Source organism: Podarcis pityusensis (genome assembly GCF_964106645.2).
Source record: "Podarcis pityusensis genome assembly, chromosome: 7".
Lineage (NCBI taxonomy): Eukaryota > Metazoa > Chordata > Lepidosauria > Squamata > Lacertidae > Podarcis > Podarcis pityusensis.
In genome coordinates this window covers 26,097,187-26,115,499 of record NC_138031.1, presented here as the reverse complement: position 1 = coordinate 26,115,499, position 18,313 = coordinate 26,097,187, and the positions used below count along the sequence as shown (strand labels likewise).

Genomic DNA, 18,313 nt, shown 5'->3' with positions numbered 1-18,313 from the left:
TCGGCTAGAACACTGTTAAACAAAATTGAAATTGTTATCTAATTGCTTATCTGGTACTGTGTCAAATATTGTAGCATAATATACCCTAGCCTGGCAACTGTCTACATTTTGTGGAAATAAAAGCTTCTCCTGTTGCTTTTTGACTTTGGTACTGTTCCTGTGATTTAAAAAGTTGATATGAAATTAAGAGCTAGCATTTGTGTAGCACATTTCAGATGTTCAAAACTGCTGCTCATATATTATGTCAGCAATCCTTAGGGCACCTTATAGTCAAGGTGGACCAGAGTTACCCTTCTCATTTTGCACATACAGGGGTAAGACTGAGATTAGTGGCCATCCTTGTGAATTTGTACATTTCAGAGCGGGTAAGTGAAAGGAAAACCTACACTGCCCAGAAAGCTCATTTGAATTACAATGCCCACCCTCAATTTTTTTTCCAATTGCTCTTGGACTACACCTCCCATTATCCCTTATCACTGATCAGGCTGGTTGAGGCTGATGGAACTTACAGTCTAAGAACATCTAGAGGGTCACAGGTTCCCCTTCCCATATAGCGCAAGGGAAGTTTCAGCATAATTTAAGTCTCATATATGAAATGTGAGACGCGGGTGGCGCTGTGGGTTAAACCACAGATCCTAGGACTTGCCGATCAGAAGGTTGGCGGTTTGAATCCCCGCGACGGGGTGAGCTCCCGTTGATTGGTCCCTGCTCCTGCCAACCTAGCAGTTCGAAAGCACAAAGTGCAAGTAGATAAATAGGTACCGCTCCAGCGGGAAGGTAAACGGTGTTTCCGTGTGCTGCTCTGGTTCTCCAGAAGCGGCTTAGTCCTGCTGGCCACATGTACGCCGGCTCCCTCGGCCAATAAAGAGAGATGAGCACCGCAACCCCAGAGTCGGCCACGACTGGACCTAGTGGTCAGGGGTCCCTTTACCTTTATATGAAAATATGCAATGCTACCATGCAACATTACCACTGTCTTCCAGCATTCTTCCTCCAACTGTGGCAACTCATATTTTAGGAAAGGGAGGCTTGAAACTTTTGGCCAATCACAATATGTCTTTGTGATACAACTGCCAAAGAAGGCAAATGCCATTTTTGGATTCAGTAGGCATAGCTTTTCCAGGACGCGCAGGGGTGTATTATGGTAATAGTGCAAACTCAAAAGTATTGTTAATAAACCACGGCTTGGTAGATCTCAACTCAATGCATGGCAATTATTGCTACAGAGAATGACCAGTTTCAACCACTCAAGTTTTGAAAGGTCCCCAAAATAAAACCATCAGGTTTTGTCCCTTGGCTTTACCTAATAAACAATAGTAGCAAGTTCATCTGCTACTGCAAACCTCTCAAATGTCCCAGATTTTATAGGATGCAATTATGCAGTGTCAAGGAGGATTCAGAGGAGCAATGGACAGAAGAGACGGAACAGGGGCTCGGGGATGTTGAAGAGCCCTGCAACCACCCAGAGGCTTGGGAAGGAAGCTCAGACTCAGGAAGGGAGGGGGCTTTCAAATCAGCACAGACAAGGAGGGAAATGAAATGTAAGGATCAAAGTCTCGTGTGATTCCCATGCCTATTTCGTTGGCGCGGGAATCGTAGGAAGCCACTCCCCGAATCTGACTCAACAGGTTTGAACACGTAATTCTGAACTGTAGCTGTTTTTTGTATACAGTGGTACCTCGGGTTAAGAACTTACCGTCCTTTCTTAACCTGAAACTGTTCTTAACCTGAAGCACCACTTTAGCTAATAGGGCCTCCTGCTGCTGCCACCCCGCCGCCATCCAATTTTTGTTCTCATCCTGAAGCAAGGTTCTTAACCCGAGGTACTATTTCTGTGTTAGCGGAGTCTGTAACCTGAAGTGTCTGTAAACCTGAAGCGTCTGTAACCCGAGGAACCACTGTATATGAAATAAAGACTGCAAATACCAATGCTGACTGTGCTGGAGTATTAATGTGAAGGGGAAACACCACCTTTACATACAGCCTGTCATCTTAAGCAAGGACTCACTGATGAAAATCTTGCTGTGAAGCCTTGCCTTTTCAGAAGGCAGGTGAAATAACAGTAACCATGAATCAAGACATCAGCATGAATGTATGATAGCAAAATGGAATTCCTGTACAGAATACCTGGAATGAATACACACACACACACACACACCCCTACCTAAAATGTGAGTTATCATTTAATGGTTCCAATTTATTCACAACTTTCAAACTGAGTCACTTGCTAAAAGCGAACATTTTCATCTCTACAATTTTAGATACTGAAATGATATAGTCTGATAATTAAAAATAAAATTAAGACTATATTTTTTAAGCTAATATGCATTTTTGAAAAAGAAAATACTCGGGTCAGGAAATTAAAAGCAATATCTCAAGAATTTGTGAGCAAAGCACTTGCCATCTGGGCTTGGGACTAGGCACTGAAAACTCTTGGGTCTGATTCCCATTTGAGTTTAGAGCGGGCAGAAAGTGATGTAATTTCTCTTACCATGATTTCTGCTCATTTATTCCCCCGTGTAGATTTTATGCTCACTCAGCCCCAAGCAATCAAGATTATTAAAAACATCATAAAACAAATTAAAGTTATTGTAAAGAAAGCCATACTGTAAAAATGCAAATTCTACCAAATTAAAAACCACCTACTGTTTGCTTATCCACAGCAATAAGCAACTAATCCAAACAAAACTGCCTTCCAGGACTTCAAGAAAATGTTCAGGTTCAACTTTTGGCAGGTTTTTAGAGGAAGAGAGTTCTACTACTGTAGGGCCCGCAGTAGCCCTATTCATACAAGCACTGGGAATCTGGAACCGCAGGAAAAGAGATTACAAACCCTGTGTATGGTGGCTCCCAACCCATGTGAGTTGGACATGCATGTTTGTCACCATTCAAGGTTTGAATGCTGCCACAAATGCTCAAAATGCAACATTTGTAGTGCTTTGTTGCAAACTGCGTCCTGTGTCTGGTAACAGGTGTGCACTGTCCAAATTTCAGTTCAAGGACACTAAGAAACAAAGTACATATTCTCTGGGAGATCTGTGATGACTGCATCTCCCAATGTTTTCTGAAAAGCAGCTTTGGGGAGCAGACTGTTTCTTTGGAGCAGTGGTCCAGAAGGGTTATTCTCCCACTCAAGACCTCTGTTTGTCCCATGGGAAGGGAGACACAGAGCAAATAGGGAAAGGACGCTTTTTATCAGGAAAGGATTGTGAGGGGAAAGGTTAAATGTTCCCTCTTCCACTACTGCTCACACAAAAAAATGGCAGCCTCCATAGACTGAACTTCACTAACAAAACAAACATTAGTTTGCTTTGATATCCTTGTATCTATCAATTCTCTTGTTGTTTAGTCATCTTAGTCGTGTTCGACTCTCCGTGACCCCATGAATCAGAGCATGCCTTGGAAACTCTCACTTTCTTCTCAAAGCTTCTCCCTTTTTTTATGTCCATGGAGTTTTCTTGGCAAAATACTGGAGTGGTTTGCCAGTTCCTTCTCCAGGTGGATCATATTTAGTCTAAACTCTCGGCTATGACCTGTCCGTCTTGGGTGGCCCTGCACAGCATAGCTCATAGCTTCTCTGAGTTATTCGAGCCCCTTCGCCATGACAAGGCAGTGATCCATGAAGGGGGTCAATTCTCTTACTGCCTCCCAGAATAAGAAGCTTGTTGCCACAGACCAAAGGTCCATCTACTTCTGCATCCTGTTTCCTCACAGTGCCCAACCAGATGCTCTAAGAAAGTCCACAGTAAGGGATGAAGGCAATAGTCTTCTCCTGCTGTTGCTCTCCAACAAATAGTATTCAGCAACACATCACCTCTGAATAGGGAGGTCCCACTCAGATGGGCAAATAACCATCTTCTTCATTGTCTTATCTCCTTTTAAAGCCTTTCTAGGTTCCCCCTGAAAGTCACTGCACATGAAAAATGATCAAAAGAGTGAGAAGGATTCAAGTGTTGGAAGTATTTTGCATGAAGGGGCTTTCTGCTTATGTGAAGACACACTTGAATTCTGAAGTTTCAGAGTACAATGAAGACTGCACCATGCACTTTTCTTGATGTTCAGATCAGCTTTGTGCTGATTAACTTTGAGGTTCTACTACATAGCTAGGCCACTTAGAGATTTTCTCACAATCAAGCAGTGTATATGAATTTTGTTAAAATAAAAATAGGTAACAGAAATAAGATCATATTGGAAAATACAGTGGTTTCTGCTCTGTTTACCTCCCTCCCCTTCTGTCTGTCATGCCATTAGGATGAGGAGGAGGGCAGGGTGAGCAAGTGAGAGGAATCGGTGGCTTTAGCAGTAAGAAACCGTTCGCACCACCACTAGTTGTCTTGCGCTGCTATCACTCTCTCTAGCCACCCAAAGACCATCTAAAGTTCCAGGCATCCCCACACTTGGCCCTCCAGATGTTTTGGGACTACAACCCCCATCATCCCTAAGAGGGCCAGTGGTGAGGGATGGTGGGAAATGTAGTCTCAAAACATCTGGAGGGCAGAGTTTGCCTATGCCTGCACTACACCAGCCCAGATGAAAAAATGAGAGGAGGAAGAGCCCTACAGCCACAGCGACCTCCACTCTCTGGGTCACCAGTCTTCTCGCTCCAGGTGGCAAAATAATTGAGGATGGCTCTGCACTATCCAAAGACCCAGTAGATGCTGCAGAGATTGCAAAGAGCCCCCTTCCCTCCTTCATTCGTCCTCTTGTCTGTCCTGTGCGAGGTGAGGGGCTCATGTAGCTGGCTGTGGAGGGTTTGCAGGTCGCTTTGGATTGCCATGGGCGATATAAAAGACAGTGACAAATAAACAACTGCGTTCAGGACAGCACAGTTGGTTATGCGGCGCGTGGTGCTGACAATGCCAAGGTTGCAGGTTTGTTCCCTGCAGGGGCAGCTGCATATTCCTGCATTGCAGGAGGTTGGACTAGATGATCCTCAGGGTCCCTTTTAACTCTACTGTTCTATGATTCTATGACGGAAGAATGAGGGCTCACTGAGGTCTGGGGGACTCCAGGCGCAGTGGGACTACAGCTCCCATCATTCCTCACATCTCGCCACCTTATCCGGGGCTGATGGGAGTTGGAGTCCAGCGTCATCTTGGAAATGCTCTCCCCACACCCCCTGCTCTAAAAGTACTGCCGGAAAGGGCTCCCTTTTAAAATAACGGCGGTCATTTCCCCGCGAACTGACTCTGAAGGGAAGAGACGCGAGCCCTGCCCTCCCGAGGAGCGAAAGGGAGGCGAGCTCCTTACGCCGCCTCTCTCCCCTAAGGCCGGCTTTTTCGGGTGGGCGAGGCTAGGCCGCGCAGCCGGCTGGGTGGGTGGGCGGTCCTCGGTTTCCAAGGGAACCGGCTGGAAGCCACGAGCGAGCGAGCGCGCGCGCCCGGGGCTCCTTCCGCTAACTGCCGCTGTTGTCGTCGCTGCGGCTTCTGCCGCTGCCGCCGCCATGTTGATGCTGGGCCGCGGGCTGGACGCCAGGTAACGGCTCTGCGGAGAGTCAGAGGGACAAGCTCCCCTCCGCCTTGGCTGCTGGCCGCAAAGCGAGGGATCTTCGCCGACCGGGGTCGGGGGGAGGCAAGGCGAACAAGGATGCTCGCCTTGGGCTGGACAGGGGGACGCGCGATGGCCGCGCCCTCCCCCTAATTGGGGGTTTCGGGGAGGGGGTAGGTTTGACTGACTCGGGGATTCCCCCCCCCCACCACACCCATCCAATGGGTCCCCGGGTTTGCATCCTAAGAAGCAAGTAGCCCACCCCCTTCTCTTCATCCCCGAGTGTGGCTCGGCCGCGGGGGGAAAGGCACTCTGCACGCGCTCAGGAACCATAAGCGTATTTTAGAGCTCGGCGCTGAAATCCTTGGGGGCGCGTGTTTGGGAGGTCCCGCTGAGCCCAAGGGGCCGAGGAGCTAGATTCAAAGCTCCGCAGCAAGTTCTCCTTGCGCAAATCCGAGCGCAATGGAAAGCTTGGAAGGGAAACGAAGCCCGGCCCCAGTCTCAGGCGCCCCGTCCCCAGAATCGCCCACCCCACCCCAACTTAGCTGTCGCTGCGCCTGCTTCGAAATCGCCCTCGGGAGATATGACTCATTCTTTTCTCCATTCCACACACACGTTTTAGATACTAAGGAATATGTAATCCTTCTGGGTTTTAGAAAATGAGCTATACCGTTTTTGCAATGCAGCTCTAATATGTATTTGAAAGTTTTGTGCCTGTAGCCAAGGGGGCGCAGGGGGGCAGCTCCCCCTCCCCATCAAGTAAAACAATAGAAATACTGTACTTAACTAACTTGGCTCTGTGCCCCCCCCCCCCCAAAAAAAATCCTGGCTACGCCCATGGAAAGGTTTTTAACCCATCTTTCAGGGCACACAGCCCTGGTACCACCTGAAGATACATTTGCAAAGTACACACGCACACCAGCAGCAGCATGGTTTAGCAAATGTAGACTTGAATAAATGTGTTTTTATATATTAATAGCCAGCATTGAAAAGGGCATACACCACTTGGTGGAATGCGGGGTGGCAGTTCCAAAGGTGTGGGGCCACCGCTGAGAGAACTGCCCCTAGTATTCACCAGCGTAACAGCTCTTGCTGGCATTCAGGTTTTTGAACCCTGTAATACTTGGGCATGTTCATACAGGTAACCGAAGACTTGCCCTAAATATATTGTTCATCACTGAGCTCCCAGGAATGTTTTTATTACTTCCAGCAGATAATCAGATGTGGCATTTGGGGGATCACAGGAGCTGGAGAACCTTGGAACACTTATATTCCTATATGCTGTTCAAACTTGATGGAGGGGGCAGTGTACTTGAGAAAGCTACAGAAGATTAACAGCAGCAATAGCTCAGTTATGAGCCCCACGTTGGGGGAAAAGATTCCTTCATTGCAGGCGGCTGAACTAGATGACCCTTATGGTCACTTCCAACTCTAGAATTCTATGAATCAATGATATTCACCGTAAACACTTACCAATAGAGTGGATTGTTGTTTTCTTCTCTTCAAATGAACTGAGATCAAAATAATTGTTGTAGTATTACCAGAGTTGTTTAGGCTGTTGTTAATGTTGCCTGACCATAATGCTTTAACTTCTTTGTCTAGGGACAACCAGACTCGTCAAGTACGAGAATCTGTGTCAAAAGTGGAAAAACACTTTGGTGAATTGTGCCAAATATTTGCAGCATATGTACGAAAAACTGCCAGACTGCGAGACAAAGCAGATCTTCTAGTAAATGAGATTCATGCTTATGCAGCTACAGAAACACCAAGTTTAAGGAATGGATTGAAAAACTTTGCAAATGAGTTTTCCAAACTTCAAGATTATCGCCACGCAGAGGTATACAATGCACTTCATGGTGGAAAGTTTGTATTTTAAATTATAAGCTATTACTTTTATTTGCACTTATGACTTTATGCACTTAAGAATAAGAGGTTGGATCCAGAGTATGTTAGTCCTAAGGTCCTATGAGACAAGTTTGAACTTTTTCACATTGATTTCAGGGGGATTCAAGTGCATCTTTTCTTGCTCTGATGCAGCCCAAGGAAACCACTGAATCCACTGATCAGCTAACAATATAAATACTGGGGAATTAGCAGCCCTACTACCCCTTGCAAATGACCGTGGCCATTTTTGAAACTGTAGCTGCAATGTACTCATGACCACCTTGAATCTGTTTTCATGAATTGTGGTATATAAGTATTTTAAATAAAATAAACTCCTGCCATGATGGTAAAAAACTTTTGAAAAAAGGGCAATCAGGTGTAGGCTCAAAAACAGGTTCTGCATACTAAGCTGATACTGCTCCTCTTTTTCCTGTTGCCACTTCCTCCCCCAGTTACAACACTGCTCTTCCATCTTGCCATTTTAAAATGATTATTCTGTTCTTATGTGCTCTTTTCTGAACTGTGACCTGTGTTCAGCACTGTTGAGATGAGTGCACACCCTGCACATTTTCCCCTTAAAGAATGATACAGTTGCTAGTTGGGTTCTTAGGCTTGGAAAGGCAAAGACAGGTTGCAAAGCTGATATGACTTGGAAATGTTTCCAGTAATCAAAATAATAAATGTTAGTATCTTGCATAGATCTAATGCTACTCTCATGACAGCCGTTTCTTCCTGTTTTATTTTTGATCATCGTAATTTATAAGGTGCTTAAAATACTCCTAACCAAAAGAGCAAAAAAAGCACCTGCCTTATTGGCTTCAAATCTAATAAACACAAAAAGAAGAGACAAGCGTTCAGATAGCGTGTGTCACATCATGATTTCACTTAATAGCCACTGTGGTACAAGATCCAAATTACAGCTAGTCTATGAAGGTGCATGGAGACATCCTTGCTGTCTTGCATTTCTCAAAATGGTCATGTTTTATAGTTACACAAATCGCCATGCCATTTTCTGCTTTTCCCCCTCGTATCATCCAGCAAACATTTCCTTGCAGAAATACCCCGTGTTTGAAAAAAAACTCATTTAGAAACTTTAATCAAATTGAATAACTAAATCTTCAGATGATGGGGGCAAATTTCACCAGATGGTGCTGAAAGTTAATGACACATTTATTTACCTGTGTTTACTTTGGTCCTGCTTTATTACTGTAAATGGGAATGAGGAGGACAGTATTAAATGTTTTCTTTCCTACTATGCTTATTTTCTTCAATATTTCGAAAAGACAACTGTAGTGAGTGTTTTGAGAGATGTCATTTGTATTTCAATTTATTCTTTCAGCTAAAAAGCATATAATTAATCAACTGTATTTTAAAGTAAAAATGCAGGTGTAATTTGTGAGATACTAAAACCAAAACTGAATTTTCTTACTGCCGAACTGTAGTATGTTTTCCCTCTTCCTTAGTTGTGTGTTTGAATTTCCTCAAAACCAGTTTTAAGACTGATAGCCAAAATTTAAAGTTAAAACAATACTTCATTGCTCCTCTTTACAGGTAGAAAGACTTGAAGCAAAAGTTGTTGAACCTCTGAAATGCTATGGGACCATCATAAAACTTAAGAGAGTAGGTGATGGATTTTGTTTTTCATTGCATGTTTATTTTATTTTCAAGGAAGGTAAATAACTAAGCAAGTTCAACTGCTTCTGATCTCATAAATTAGTATTTCAGTAATCAATTGTTGGTAAATTCAGCAAGAAAATGTCATATCCGTAATTAAACTTTACATACCTGAACATAACACTAGAACCTAAGGTCATCCAATGAAGTAGAATTAGACAGCTTCATGGAGGATATGGTTGTCAGTGGCTATGCTACCTGAAGGATAAAACAGTATGCCTCTTAATATTGATTGGAAACCACAGCAGGAAAAGGCTGTTCTGTTGATCTCATTGTCATGCTTTTAGACAGCACAAGAATGATGTGGATCAGTTAGTAAACTAGAAACCACATTCTGAACTAATGCAGTTTCAGAATCCTATTCAAAATGCAGCACCAGAGGCAGCTCTTGTGCTTATGAGACTGAAATTCAGAATTCACACAGGTCCCGCTATCTGCATGCTCTTTATACCAAAATTCACTTATCCACACTTAAAGAAATATTCCCAAACCTTGCTATATGCTTGGCAGATTCACTTATCTGAACAGTAGCTGACTTCCTTACTTCCTTGTATTTGGGGGTTTGCTACTCAGCAGTTCCCATTTTCGGGCAGAAACCATGGAGAGAGGGAGGGGGAATGAGATCGGATGAATCAAAGAGCAAGCAAAAGCAGATAAATTAGGGAGCAAGAGAGATCATACAAATCAGTTTTTTGCTTTGTATCGCTTTTTCTAATTGGCTGCAGCAATTTCAGGAAGAAACCATGGAGACATTGGAAAGAGCACACAAATCCCTCATTAAAAGTGTATCCATAGGAAATATTGAAAAGCTATAGGCCTGGAAGTGGGAAATTACCACCTATTTAGGATTGCCTCCCATGCATTTAAGATGATATTTTATGGAAAAATAGTGCAAATATTGCCATTAAGAATGGAAAAAAATAAGAGTTCTGTTTTCAATCTTTCGTTGCCTATTATAAGAATCAAGTTTTTTTCTTGTTTTCTTTTACTTTATTGTCTTTTATTTGGCAATTGCATATATTGTGTGTATATTGAACTTTGTCATGTGATATCTGATTAAGATTGTCTTGTATTAATCCTAGTATTACATGGATACCCACAGCATTTCTTGAAGATTAGAGAACCTTTTCTTTAGAAAAAATCCCATCTCTGTTTATTTTTATTATATATATCCTGCCTTACTACCCAATAGGAGCACAAGGCTTATAGATAAAATAGGAATAGCTAAAAACAGGAAAAAATCATTTACAAACCAACATTAATAGAATCAAAACTATATATGTAATCTAGTAGCATACAGATGATTTCAATAAAAGCACAGCACCAGCCCTGTCATTAAAAGCAGTTTCCAGTTCGTAATCCCATCTCAATTAGTAGTCTTAACTTCCAAGACCTGGCATTGCACAAAATGAATGGCTAGTGTGGTAAAACTCCTTTGACTTGAAGGCTAGTTATCAAGAATGCAAATGAACAGAAATCTTTTCTGTAGAATCTTTAGACTTTGAGTGTGTCCATATATATGATTTCAGGAGGATCTCAAAGCAACTTTATCAGCAAAGAATCGAGAAGCGAAACAGCTCTCTCAGCTTGAAAAGACGCGTCAACGAAATCCATCAGACCGGCACATTATTGTATCCTTTGCAAACAAGTGTTCAGCAGCTTTCAAATATACGCTTTACTAGATGACTGTTGCAAAATTTATGTGAGAGATATGCCTCTCCAGTGGAATTTCTTCCACCTAGAATGTCCCTAAAGCAGTGGTTTTCAACCAGTGTGCCTTGAATGATGGTTAGGGGTGCAGCAGGCAACGCTGGCCTCTGTCCTTCTTTCCTTCCCTCCTGCTTCTGATGCCCTCTCACATCTCTGCTTCCTAAAGGCTTGCACAGCTGTTTGTTGCTGTGGCCCTGGCTACAAACTCCCCAAGTGAATAGTGTCTCTGGGGCTGGCCAGGGGGGCTGGTTGCCAGGAGCTGAGGCAGCCTTGGAGTAAGCAAGGCAGCTGAGCCAGCCAGTCCGTCAGTCCTTGCTGTTGGGAATGGGCAGACAAGTGGACGACTGGGCAGGCTGGCACTGGCTTTTCTTGTGCTTGCTGTGTGCATGGCCTGCCTGGGAGCTGAGTGACTGGTGCTGAAGGGGAGCCCTTCTGCCATGCAGGCCCAGCAGCGTCCACTGCTGCCTCCTAAGGTAATGTGCTGGCCTCATGGTTCACCTTTGACCAGTCTCTGTTGGGCTACTAAGATTGGGGGCATCTTTTTCCCAGGCCCCTGAGAGGCAGTGTGAGGAGGCAGCTCTCTTTGGGGCAGGGGAGTGCAATTTAGAGACCAGGGGTGGCAGCACTGACTGCCTGGAGGGCTTTCAATAAGAGGGGAGAGGAGAGGCGGCTGAGGGAACACCCCACAAGGGAGGGTGTTTGAAAAAGGGTGAGAGGCTGCCAGCTCTGCAGGCAAGGGGTGACATAACTGAGCTCCTGGGCCCCACAGCGGAGCCACAGGAAGAATGCACCGTATTTTTCGCTCCATAAGACGCACCTAGTTTTTAGAGGAGGAAAGGGGGAAAAGCCCCGTTTTGGGGGGGATCAGCTCACAGTTGTGCAGCTTCTTTTGCAAAGGGGAAAAGCCCCGGTTTTTTTGAGGATCAGCTCAAAGTTGTTGAGCTTACTTTGCAAAGGGAAAAAATCCTTTTTTTTATGGGGTTCAACTCACAGTTCTGCAGCTTCTTTAGGAAAGGAAAGGGAGCCGTTTCTACAGTTTCCAGACAGACAATCTAATCAGCCAGTCACATGTCGCTGGGGAAACAAACAGCCTCCATCTGCATAACATTCAACAATGGAGAACTGGGCAAGGGGCCGGGGCCGGAAAGGGAGCCAGCGATCAACCACACATTTGCTCCGTAAGACACACAGGCATCTCCCCTTCCTTTTTAGGAGGAAAAAGGTGCGTCTTATGGAGCGAAAAATACTGTAGTTGGTCAAGGGAGCCGTGGACTCAAAAAGGTTGAAAACCTCTGCCCTAAAGTACTCTGGCTGACTGATAGCATCAGCAGATAACATTATTAAAAAGGAGTTGTCTACCAATGAAGCTCCTGAGAGGAAAATAATCTTCTTTCTTAGCTCCCTGTTTTGTTATAGGTTCTAGATTTTTTTTTTAAATCCATCATAAATTCATTTCAATGCCTAAGAGACACTGGGAGCCGACTGAGTTATTTGTATATAAATATGCTTTTATGTCTGTAGAATACCAGTGTGTTAGCACTTTCCATAACTTAAAATATTTCATTTACTGCAAACTTCAGTCACAGGTAGGTCTCCTTTTTTGGATGAAATATCAAATTGAATTCCAATATTCTTAATTATGTTTCATCAGTTATTTGTATATCAGCATCCCAGCTGTACAAGTTACAGTGGTGCCTCACAAGACGAAATTAATCTGTTCCGTGAGTCTCTTCGTCTTGCGGTTTTTTCTTGCGAAGCAACCGGCTTAGCGGCTATTAGCAGCTTAGCGGCTATTAACGGCTTAGCGGCTTTAAGAAAAAGGAAACGAACTCGCAAGAACTCGCAAGACGTTTCGTCTTGCGAAGCAAGCCCATAGGGAAATTCGTCTTGCGGAACGACTCAAAAAACGCAAAACCCTTTCGTCTAGCGAGTTTTTCGTCTTGCGAGGCATTCGTCTTGCAGGGCACCACTGTACTGTATCTTTTTTACAATCATTATGGTGAAGCCAATAAACACCAGATGTCATCAGCTGCTCCAAAGCTCTGAGTTTGACAAATCATGTTCTTTTCTGGTAAAACAGCAGCTTGAAAAAGTAGATGAAGAAGTATAATGTAATGTTTATTACATTATTCTATTGCTTAAAAAAATACATGCATGTGGTGGTCAGCTTGTTTTGGCTTCAAAAAAATTCTTAGAGAAAGGCAAAAATGCTAGAAATTCAATTATAAGAGACTTTAACTTCCTTTCTGGTGCAGGAGATAGTAGTGTAGCAAAGGTCTTTGAGACAATACCAGGTTAAAGTGCACTGAAACCTCTTTGCAGGCTTTCAATGGGCGATTGGTTGGTCACTGAGAGTACAGGAGACTGAACTAGATGGGCTTTGGTCTGATCCAAGGGAGCTCTTCTTATGAAATACAGTGGTGCACAGATTAATAGCTTTGTTCTGAGAGCTACCACTATAGTGGTTCCTATTTCCAGGGCATTCTAATTAATAGTGTCTGTTCAAAATTATAGGAATAACATCTATTTATCATTTATATTTAAAGGCTGAAAGTGAATTACAAAGAGCTTCACTGGATGCCACACGGACAAGTCGGTACTTGGAAGAAACAATTGACAACTTTGAAAAACAAAAAATAAGAGATATAAAGGTGTGTGTGTGTATATACTCTAATATAAATCAACAACCTAAAAAATGGCTCAGGGAAAGAGCCATTTAGATCATCTATTTAATATTCCTTCACCATTTATTTTAACAAACATTAATCTGCTATTAGGGACCAATAGGTCCCCTTATCCTAGCTAGAAATAAATCAATTATAATTTCAAAATGACTTCAGTTTCACATAATAAAATTTATATCTCCTTTTAAAGTTTTCATTGGTATATCAATAAAGCACAAAAACTATTGGGGTACATTGGACCCCATGGTTGTTCCCTTAAAAAAAATGTACAGAGAGCATTATTTCTTTTGGGACGCAATGTTCCTAGCACTAACATGCTGTTTATTAATTGTAAGGAACAAGTAACTTTGTGGGTGATTAAACAGGAAAGTAATTCTTACCATGCAGCAGCTCCCTGAACAACAGAAGGGAAAGTGCAGTTAGGTTCAGATAGGAAATGCTAAAACAGTGGAAGGCTTCTAGCCAGAATGGCAAGGGGTGGGGTGAGATAAAAGAATCTAGAGAAAGACAAAGTACTTGGCTGTATGCAGAAATGAGCTGGGGCTTCATTGACCTCATATAGGCCAATACAAGAAAAGCCTCAGCCTATGAGAAGCTGCCAGTAAGGGCTGCTATGTAATGATCCATATTATTTTTATACAGCGTTTATCAAGCTACCAGTCTTCATACAGTGACAGGCAAGTTAGTCTGCCTTTATTATAAATATAGAGCAGTTACTGTAACACTTTCTCCCTTCATCTGTTTTTAGAATATCTTTTCAGAATTTGTAACAATTGAAATGCTATTCCATGGGAAAGCCTTAGAAATTTACACTGCTGCCTACCAAACGATACAAAATATTGATGAGAATGAAGACCTAGAGGTAAGAAACATGAACTTCTAATGTACTGCTGTGCAGGGTTGTTGGTTTTTGTTTTCCCTACACAATTTACACAATATTTAATGTTATTGAGGCATATCTTTGGACCAGTTTACCTACAAGAGCGCCTTACCCAATATGCACCCATTTGACCCCTTAGATCAGTGGAACTGGGACATAGTGTGGCAGCACCTACACTTTGGAACTCCCTGTCTATTGAGATCAAGCAAGCACCTTCACTGTACTCTTTTCGGTGCCTGATAAAAACATTCCTGTTTAGACAAGCTTGTCCAGAGGCTTACAATTTTTTAATGTGTTTTAGTATTTTAACTTTTTTTGTTTTAAAGTAGGGTATTTTTTTCTTGATTTCACGATTTTATCTTTTGTAAATCGCTTTGAGGTTTTTTTTACAATCAAGCAGTGTATAACTTTCATTAAAAAAATAAAATATCTCGTCCTTGTGCCATTGGCAACGCTTCAGTGAACTTCAGGTAACTGAAAATCCTTAACAATGTGTTCAGCCATAATGAACAAAATGAAGCCTGTGCTAGTGACAAGATTTAAGAGCAATTTTAGATCTTAATTTATTAAGGTGGAATATTTCTAAAGATTTCTTAAGGGAAATCTCACATACAGTGATCACCCTGTAGTGATCAGCTGCAAGGCTTGGTCTATTCTCCCTTAGGCTACCATTTTACTTCATGGTAAGGCATAGTTCAAAAAAGAAAAAAGAAATGAAGACAAGTTTGGAGCCGTAGAGGCAAACACCATTTAGCTGTATTTTATCCCTGCAACCTTGCCTCAGACATCCACTCCAGCAAGTTAAGTAGAACTACTAGAATTTATGCCAGTATCTGTTGGCCATAAGGCAGTAACACACCTGTTTTCTAGTTTGAATGTATGCTAGAAAAATCCTGTGGGCTCTATAGCAGGGCAAGCTAACCATTTTTTGGCTCCAAGCTGCAGTCATCCTTGGCCAACCCTCTGGAAGCTGCATGTTTGTTTGGCTCTTGCACACACAAACAGCCACTAATTCATGCAGATGAGGTGAGGAGAGGACATATTACCCACTTTGCTCATCAAATGATTGATCGGATGACGGAGGAGTAATCTGCATCCCCCATTAGGGCACTAGGCACCATCCACTGCTTCCCACATGCTGAATCTTTTTAATAAAAATAAAAATTGCTGCCGCCACAATCAGTATCTTGCTGAGGACAGAAAAAAAAATTATTTGCCGGATCAGGCCTCTACTCTAGGCACCCGTGCTGCAACTTACCTAGTTCTTGAGGAACTTTATAATTGGACAAACTGTAAAGCTTAACGGGACTGGCCAGTGTCCCATATGAACTCTTAGACAACACACTTCAGAATCATTTGCAAGGTGCTGAGGCTGTGGGGCAGACATGCAGTGTGTTTCCTTGGGTAACAAACTGATATAGAAAAGGTTCACAGCAGGTAGATTTGAAAACCCCTGGTCTCCTGTGTATTCTGAACACCAACATTTATTTAACAGATGTTTCGGAGTTCGCTTTATCAAACAGAACATCAGTCTCGTTTGGATATTGTCCGTGCAAATTCAGAGTCTCCCCTCCAGAGGACTGCTTCATCCAAATCTTGTCCTGGAATAGTTCAGGTTGGTTAGAAAGCTTGAATGCTTTCCTTAGCTACATTCCATGAAATATTATTAAATTAATGAATTAAATTTCCTCACTTTCTGATTTCCATCAACATCTTCTCTGACCCTTTCTCCTCAGAGTAGGAAGACCTTCCTTTCTTTCTTTCTTTCTTTTTCTTTCTTTCTTTCTTTCTTCCCTCCTCCCTCCTGAATTTTTGTCACTGCTACTTTTATTCACTATGCAAGCAATTCCTGGTGCTGACATTTGTTCAACCAAAGGTCTATGGTACTGCAACAAAGCAGGGCAGCCAAGGGAGGAGGAGCTGTTTAGACCAGCAACTTTTGACACCATCCACCCACCTCTCACACCACCTTCCCAAAGGCCAGTGTCTCGCTTACCCGGCTTTAGGAAAGCAGCATGGAAGCTGGCGGGGGAGTCATATATGAAGCTCGCTCCCACCCCACACATGCGTGCCAAGGCAGTGTGCGGCCTGCAGGGTAAAAGTTGGCCTGCCCTCGGTTAGAATTTTACAGGAAAGCTCACCTGCATGTTACTCCACACCTACTGGATCCTGTTTGAGAAACAGTGCCTATACACACACACACACACACACACACACACACACACACACACAGAATGTATTTTTAAATGCAGGTTGACTTCATTCAAGGCTAATGCTTTTTTTGGTTACAATTTTAAAAATTCTGATTTGTCATATTCTGTGTAGCAGATTTCCAGAAATCCATTGAAAAAGGAGGAGGAAGATGAAGAGTATGACAATGAGGATGAATATGAAGATTAGCATTAAAACCACCAAGGAAGAGAGCACCTTTGAGACTAGAAAGCATTTCCCCTGCAAATTGTTATTTTTCATTGTGTTGCTGCTCGGTGATGGACACAATTAAGACTTTAAACTACAGTAAAGAAAGAACTGAACACTGTTACCTGACAATTATGATTTTTTAATGGTATGAAATTTAATGGTCCACTAAAAGTAGATTCAGCAATATTAAAGTTGTCTCAGTGAGTTTAGTTGTGTTTCAAGGGATTCAGAGTTCCATAATTATGGAAGACCTGGATAGCTCAATTGGTTAGAGCATGGTGCTCATAACGCCGAAGTTGCAGGTTCTATCCCCATATGGGAAAGCTGCATATTCCTGTACTGCCGGGGGTTGGACTAGATGATCCTCAGGGTTCCTTTCAATTCTGTGATTCTATTTCAGAATACATTTTGACTTTTCATAAACTACCTTCGTAGAAAAGATAGCCCCAATCCCTAGCAACCAAGTTACTCTTCCATTTCCCGATGTATGCTAAAGCATGGAAGCAAATTAAGCAGCTGGTGAAAATAGACAGCACTGCTTTGTTCAGTTCACTTTATAATCTAGTGTTCTCATAAATGTGTCACAAAACATTCCAAAATTTTCATTCTCCGACTTACCATATTCATGGAGTGTTAAATTGGGTGGCTAGCATATAGGTTTATGTGCCTATTCTTACTTGAGGTTTTTCCTAACATCCTGCCCCATAATCTTTAACTTAGTTATAGCTGCATCAATGCAGATGACGGCATAAAATCTGCATCAATGCAGCAGTTAAGCTGCTTCAGTATTCTTTGTGAAAGTGCCTTCAGTATTACAGAACTTCTAATTTACATTTAATTTTATTTTCCTTGTAATTCCTATAGGGATACAAAATGCAAGGCAGCTGATTATTTGGGGTGATTTATTTTCTTTTTATTTCAGATGTGAGGAACTTTGGCCTTCCAAATGTTGCTTCTACTGGCTATGCTTGCTAGGGCTGGTGGGAACTGCAGTTCAGCAATGTCTCAAAGGCCAAAATTTCCCCACACCTGCCGATTTTTCTTCATAGCAACATTTCTACATTATTTTTTTATTATCAGTATTATAAAGTCTAGTCTTTCTGCATGAATTTCAGTTCTGTCATTGACTTTAAATACAACTATATTATGGCATTATCTAAGCCACTGGGAATAATTACAATAAATAAATACTTGTATTTTTCACAAAATAGCATTTTTCTTCTGTCAGTAATTCTTAACTGTGGCCTGCAGAACAGAGATGGACTTGGAATGATACAATTAAGAGGGTAAAGCTGGAAGACTTTTCTGAAGGTGCCAAATGTAAAACTCGCCTGTAAAGGAACCATAGTGAACATTATAACCATCTCAGCCATACGCAGACAGCCAAGCAGCAATACTCACCTCACACATTCGTAGCGTACTATGGTTACGTAGTGTACTACAGTGGAGCGTAGGGACAATTATTAACCCTCCAAAGCCACTGGGGTTGCTGTACACCCTTAACAACCATTAGAAATATTTTTTGAACAAACAAAGCAATTTATACTCCATCCTCAACAGTTAATGTGTTCAG

At 42.4% G+C, this 18,313-nt stretch overlaps 2 protein-coding genes across 5 annotated transcripts in view; one reads left to right on the top strand and one right to left on the bottom strand.

Annotated features, from left to right (window-relative positions):
• The window catches only part of RBM12B (RNA binding motif protein 12B), a 41,452-nt gene that overhangs the window by 14,608 nt on the left and 8,531 nt on the right, over positions 1-18,313 (bottom strand). Inside the window, exon 3 of one of the 4 annotated variants that reach the window (XR_013988538.1) lies at positions 16,099-16,488. The exons of 2 other annotated variants lie outside the window; for them this stretch is intronic. The gene's annotated coding sequence lies outside the window, so the exon portion shown is untranslated. Of the gene's footprint in view, positions 1-16,098; positions 16,489-16,858; positions 18,072-18,313 lie in introns of those variants that run through there. One more of the 4 variants, XR_013988539.1, reaches the window with a different exon arrangement.
• Positions 5,330-16,858, top strand: CIBAR1 (CBY1 interacting BAR domain containing 1). The gene is made up of 8 exons (XM_081013713.1): positions 5,330-5,475; positions 7,090-7,324; positions 8,923-8,991; positions 10,575-10,676; positions 13,302-13,406; positions 14,188-14,301; positions 15,815-15,934; positions 16,645-16,858. The coding sequence occupies exons 1-8, from the start codon at positions 5,444-5,446 to the stop codon at positions 16,717-16,719; spliced, it is 852 nt and encodes a 283-aa protein (XP_080869839.1). The 5' UTR covers positions 5,330-5,443; the 3' UTR covers positions 16,720-16,858.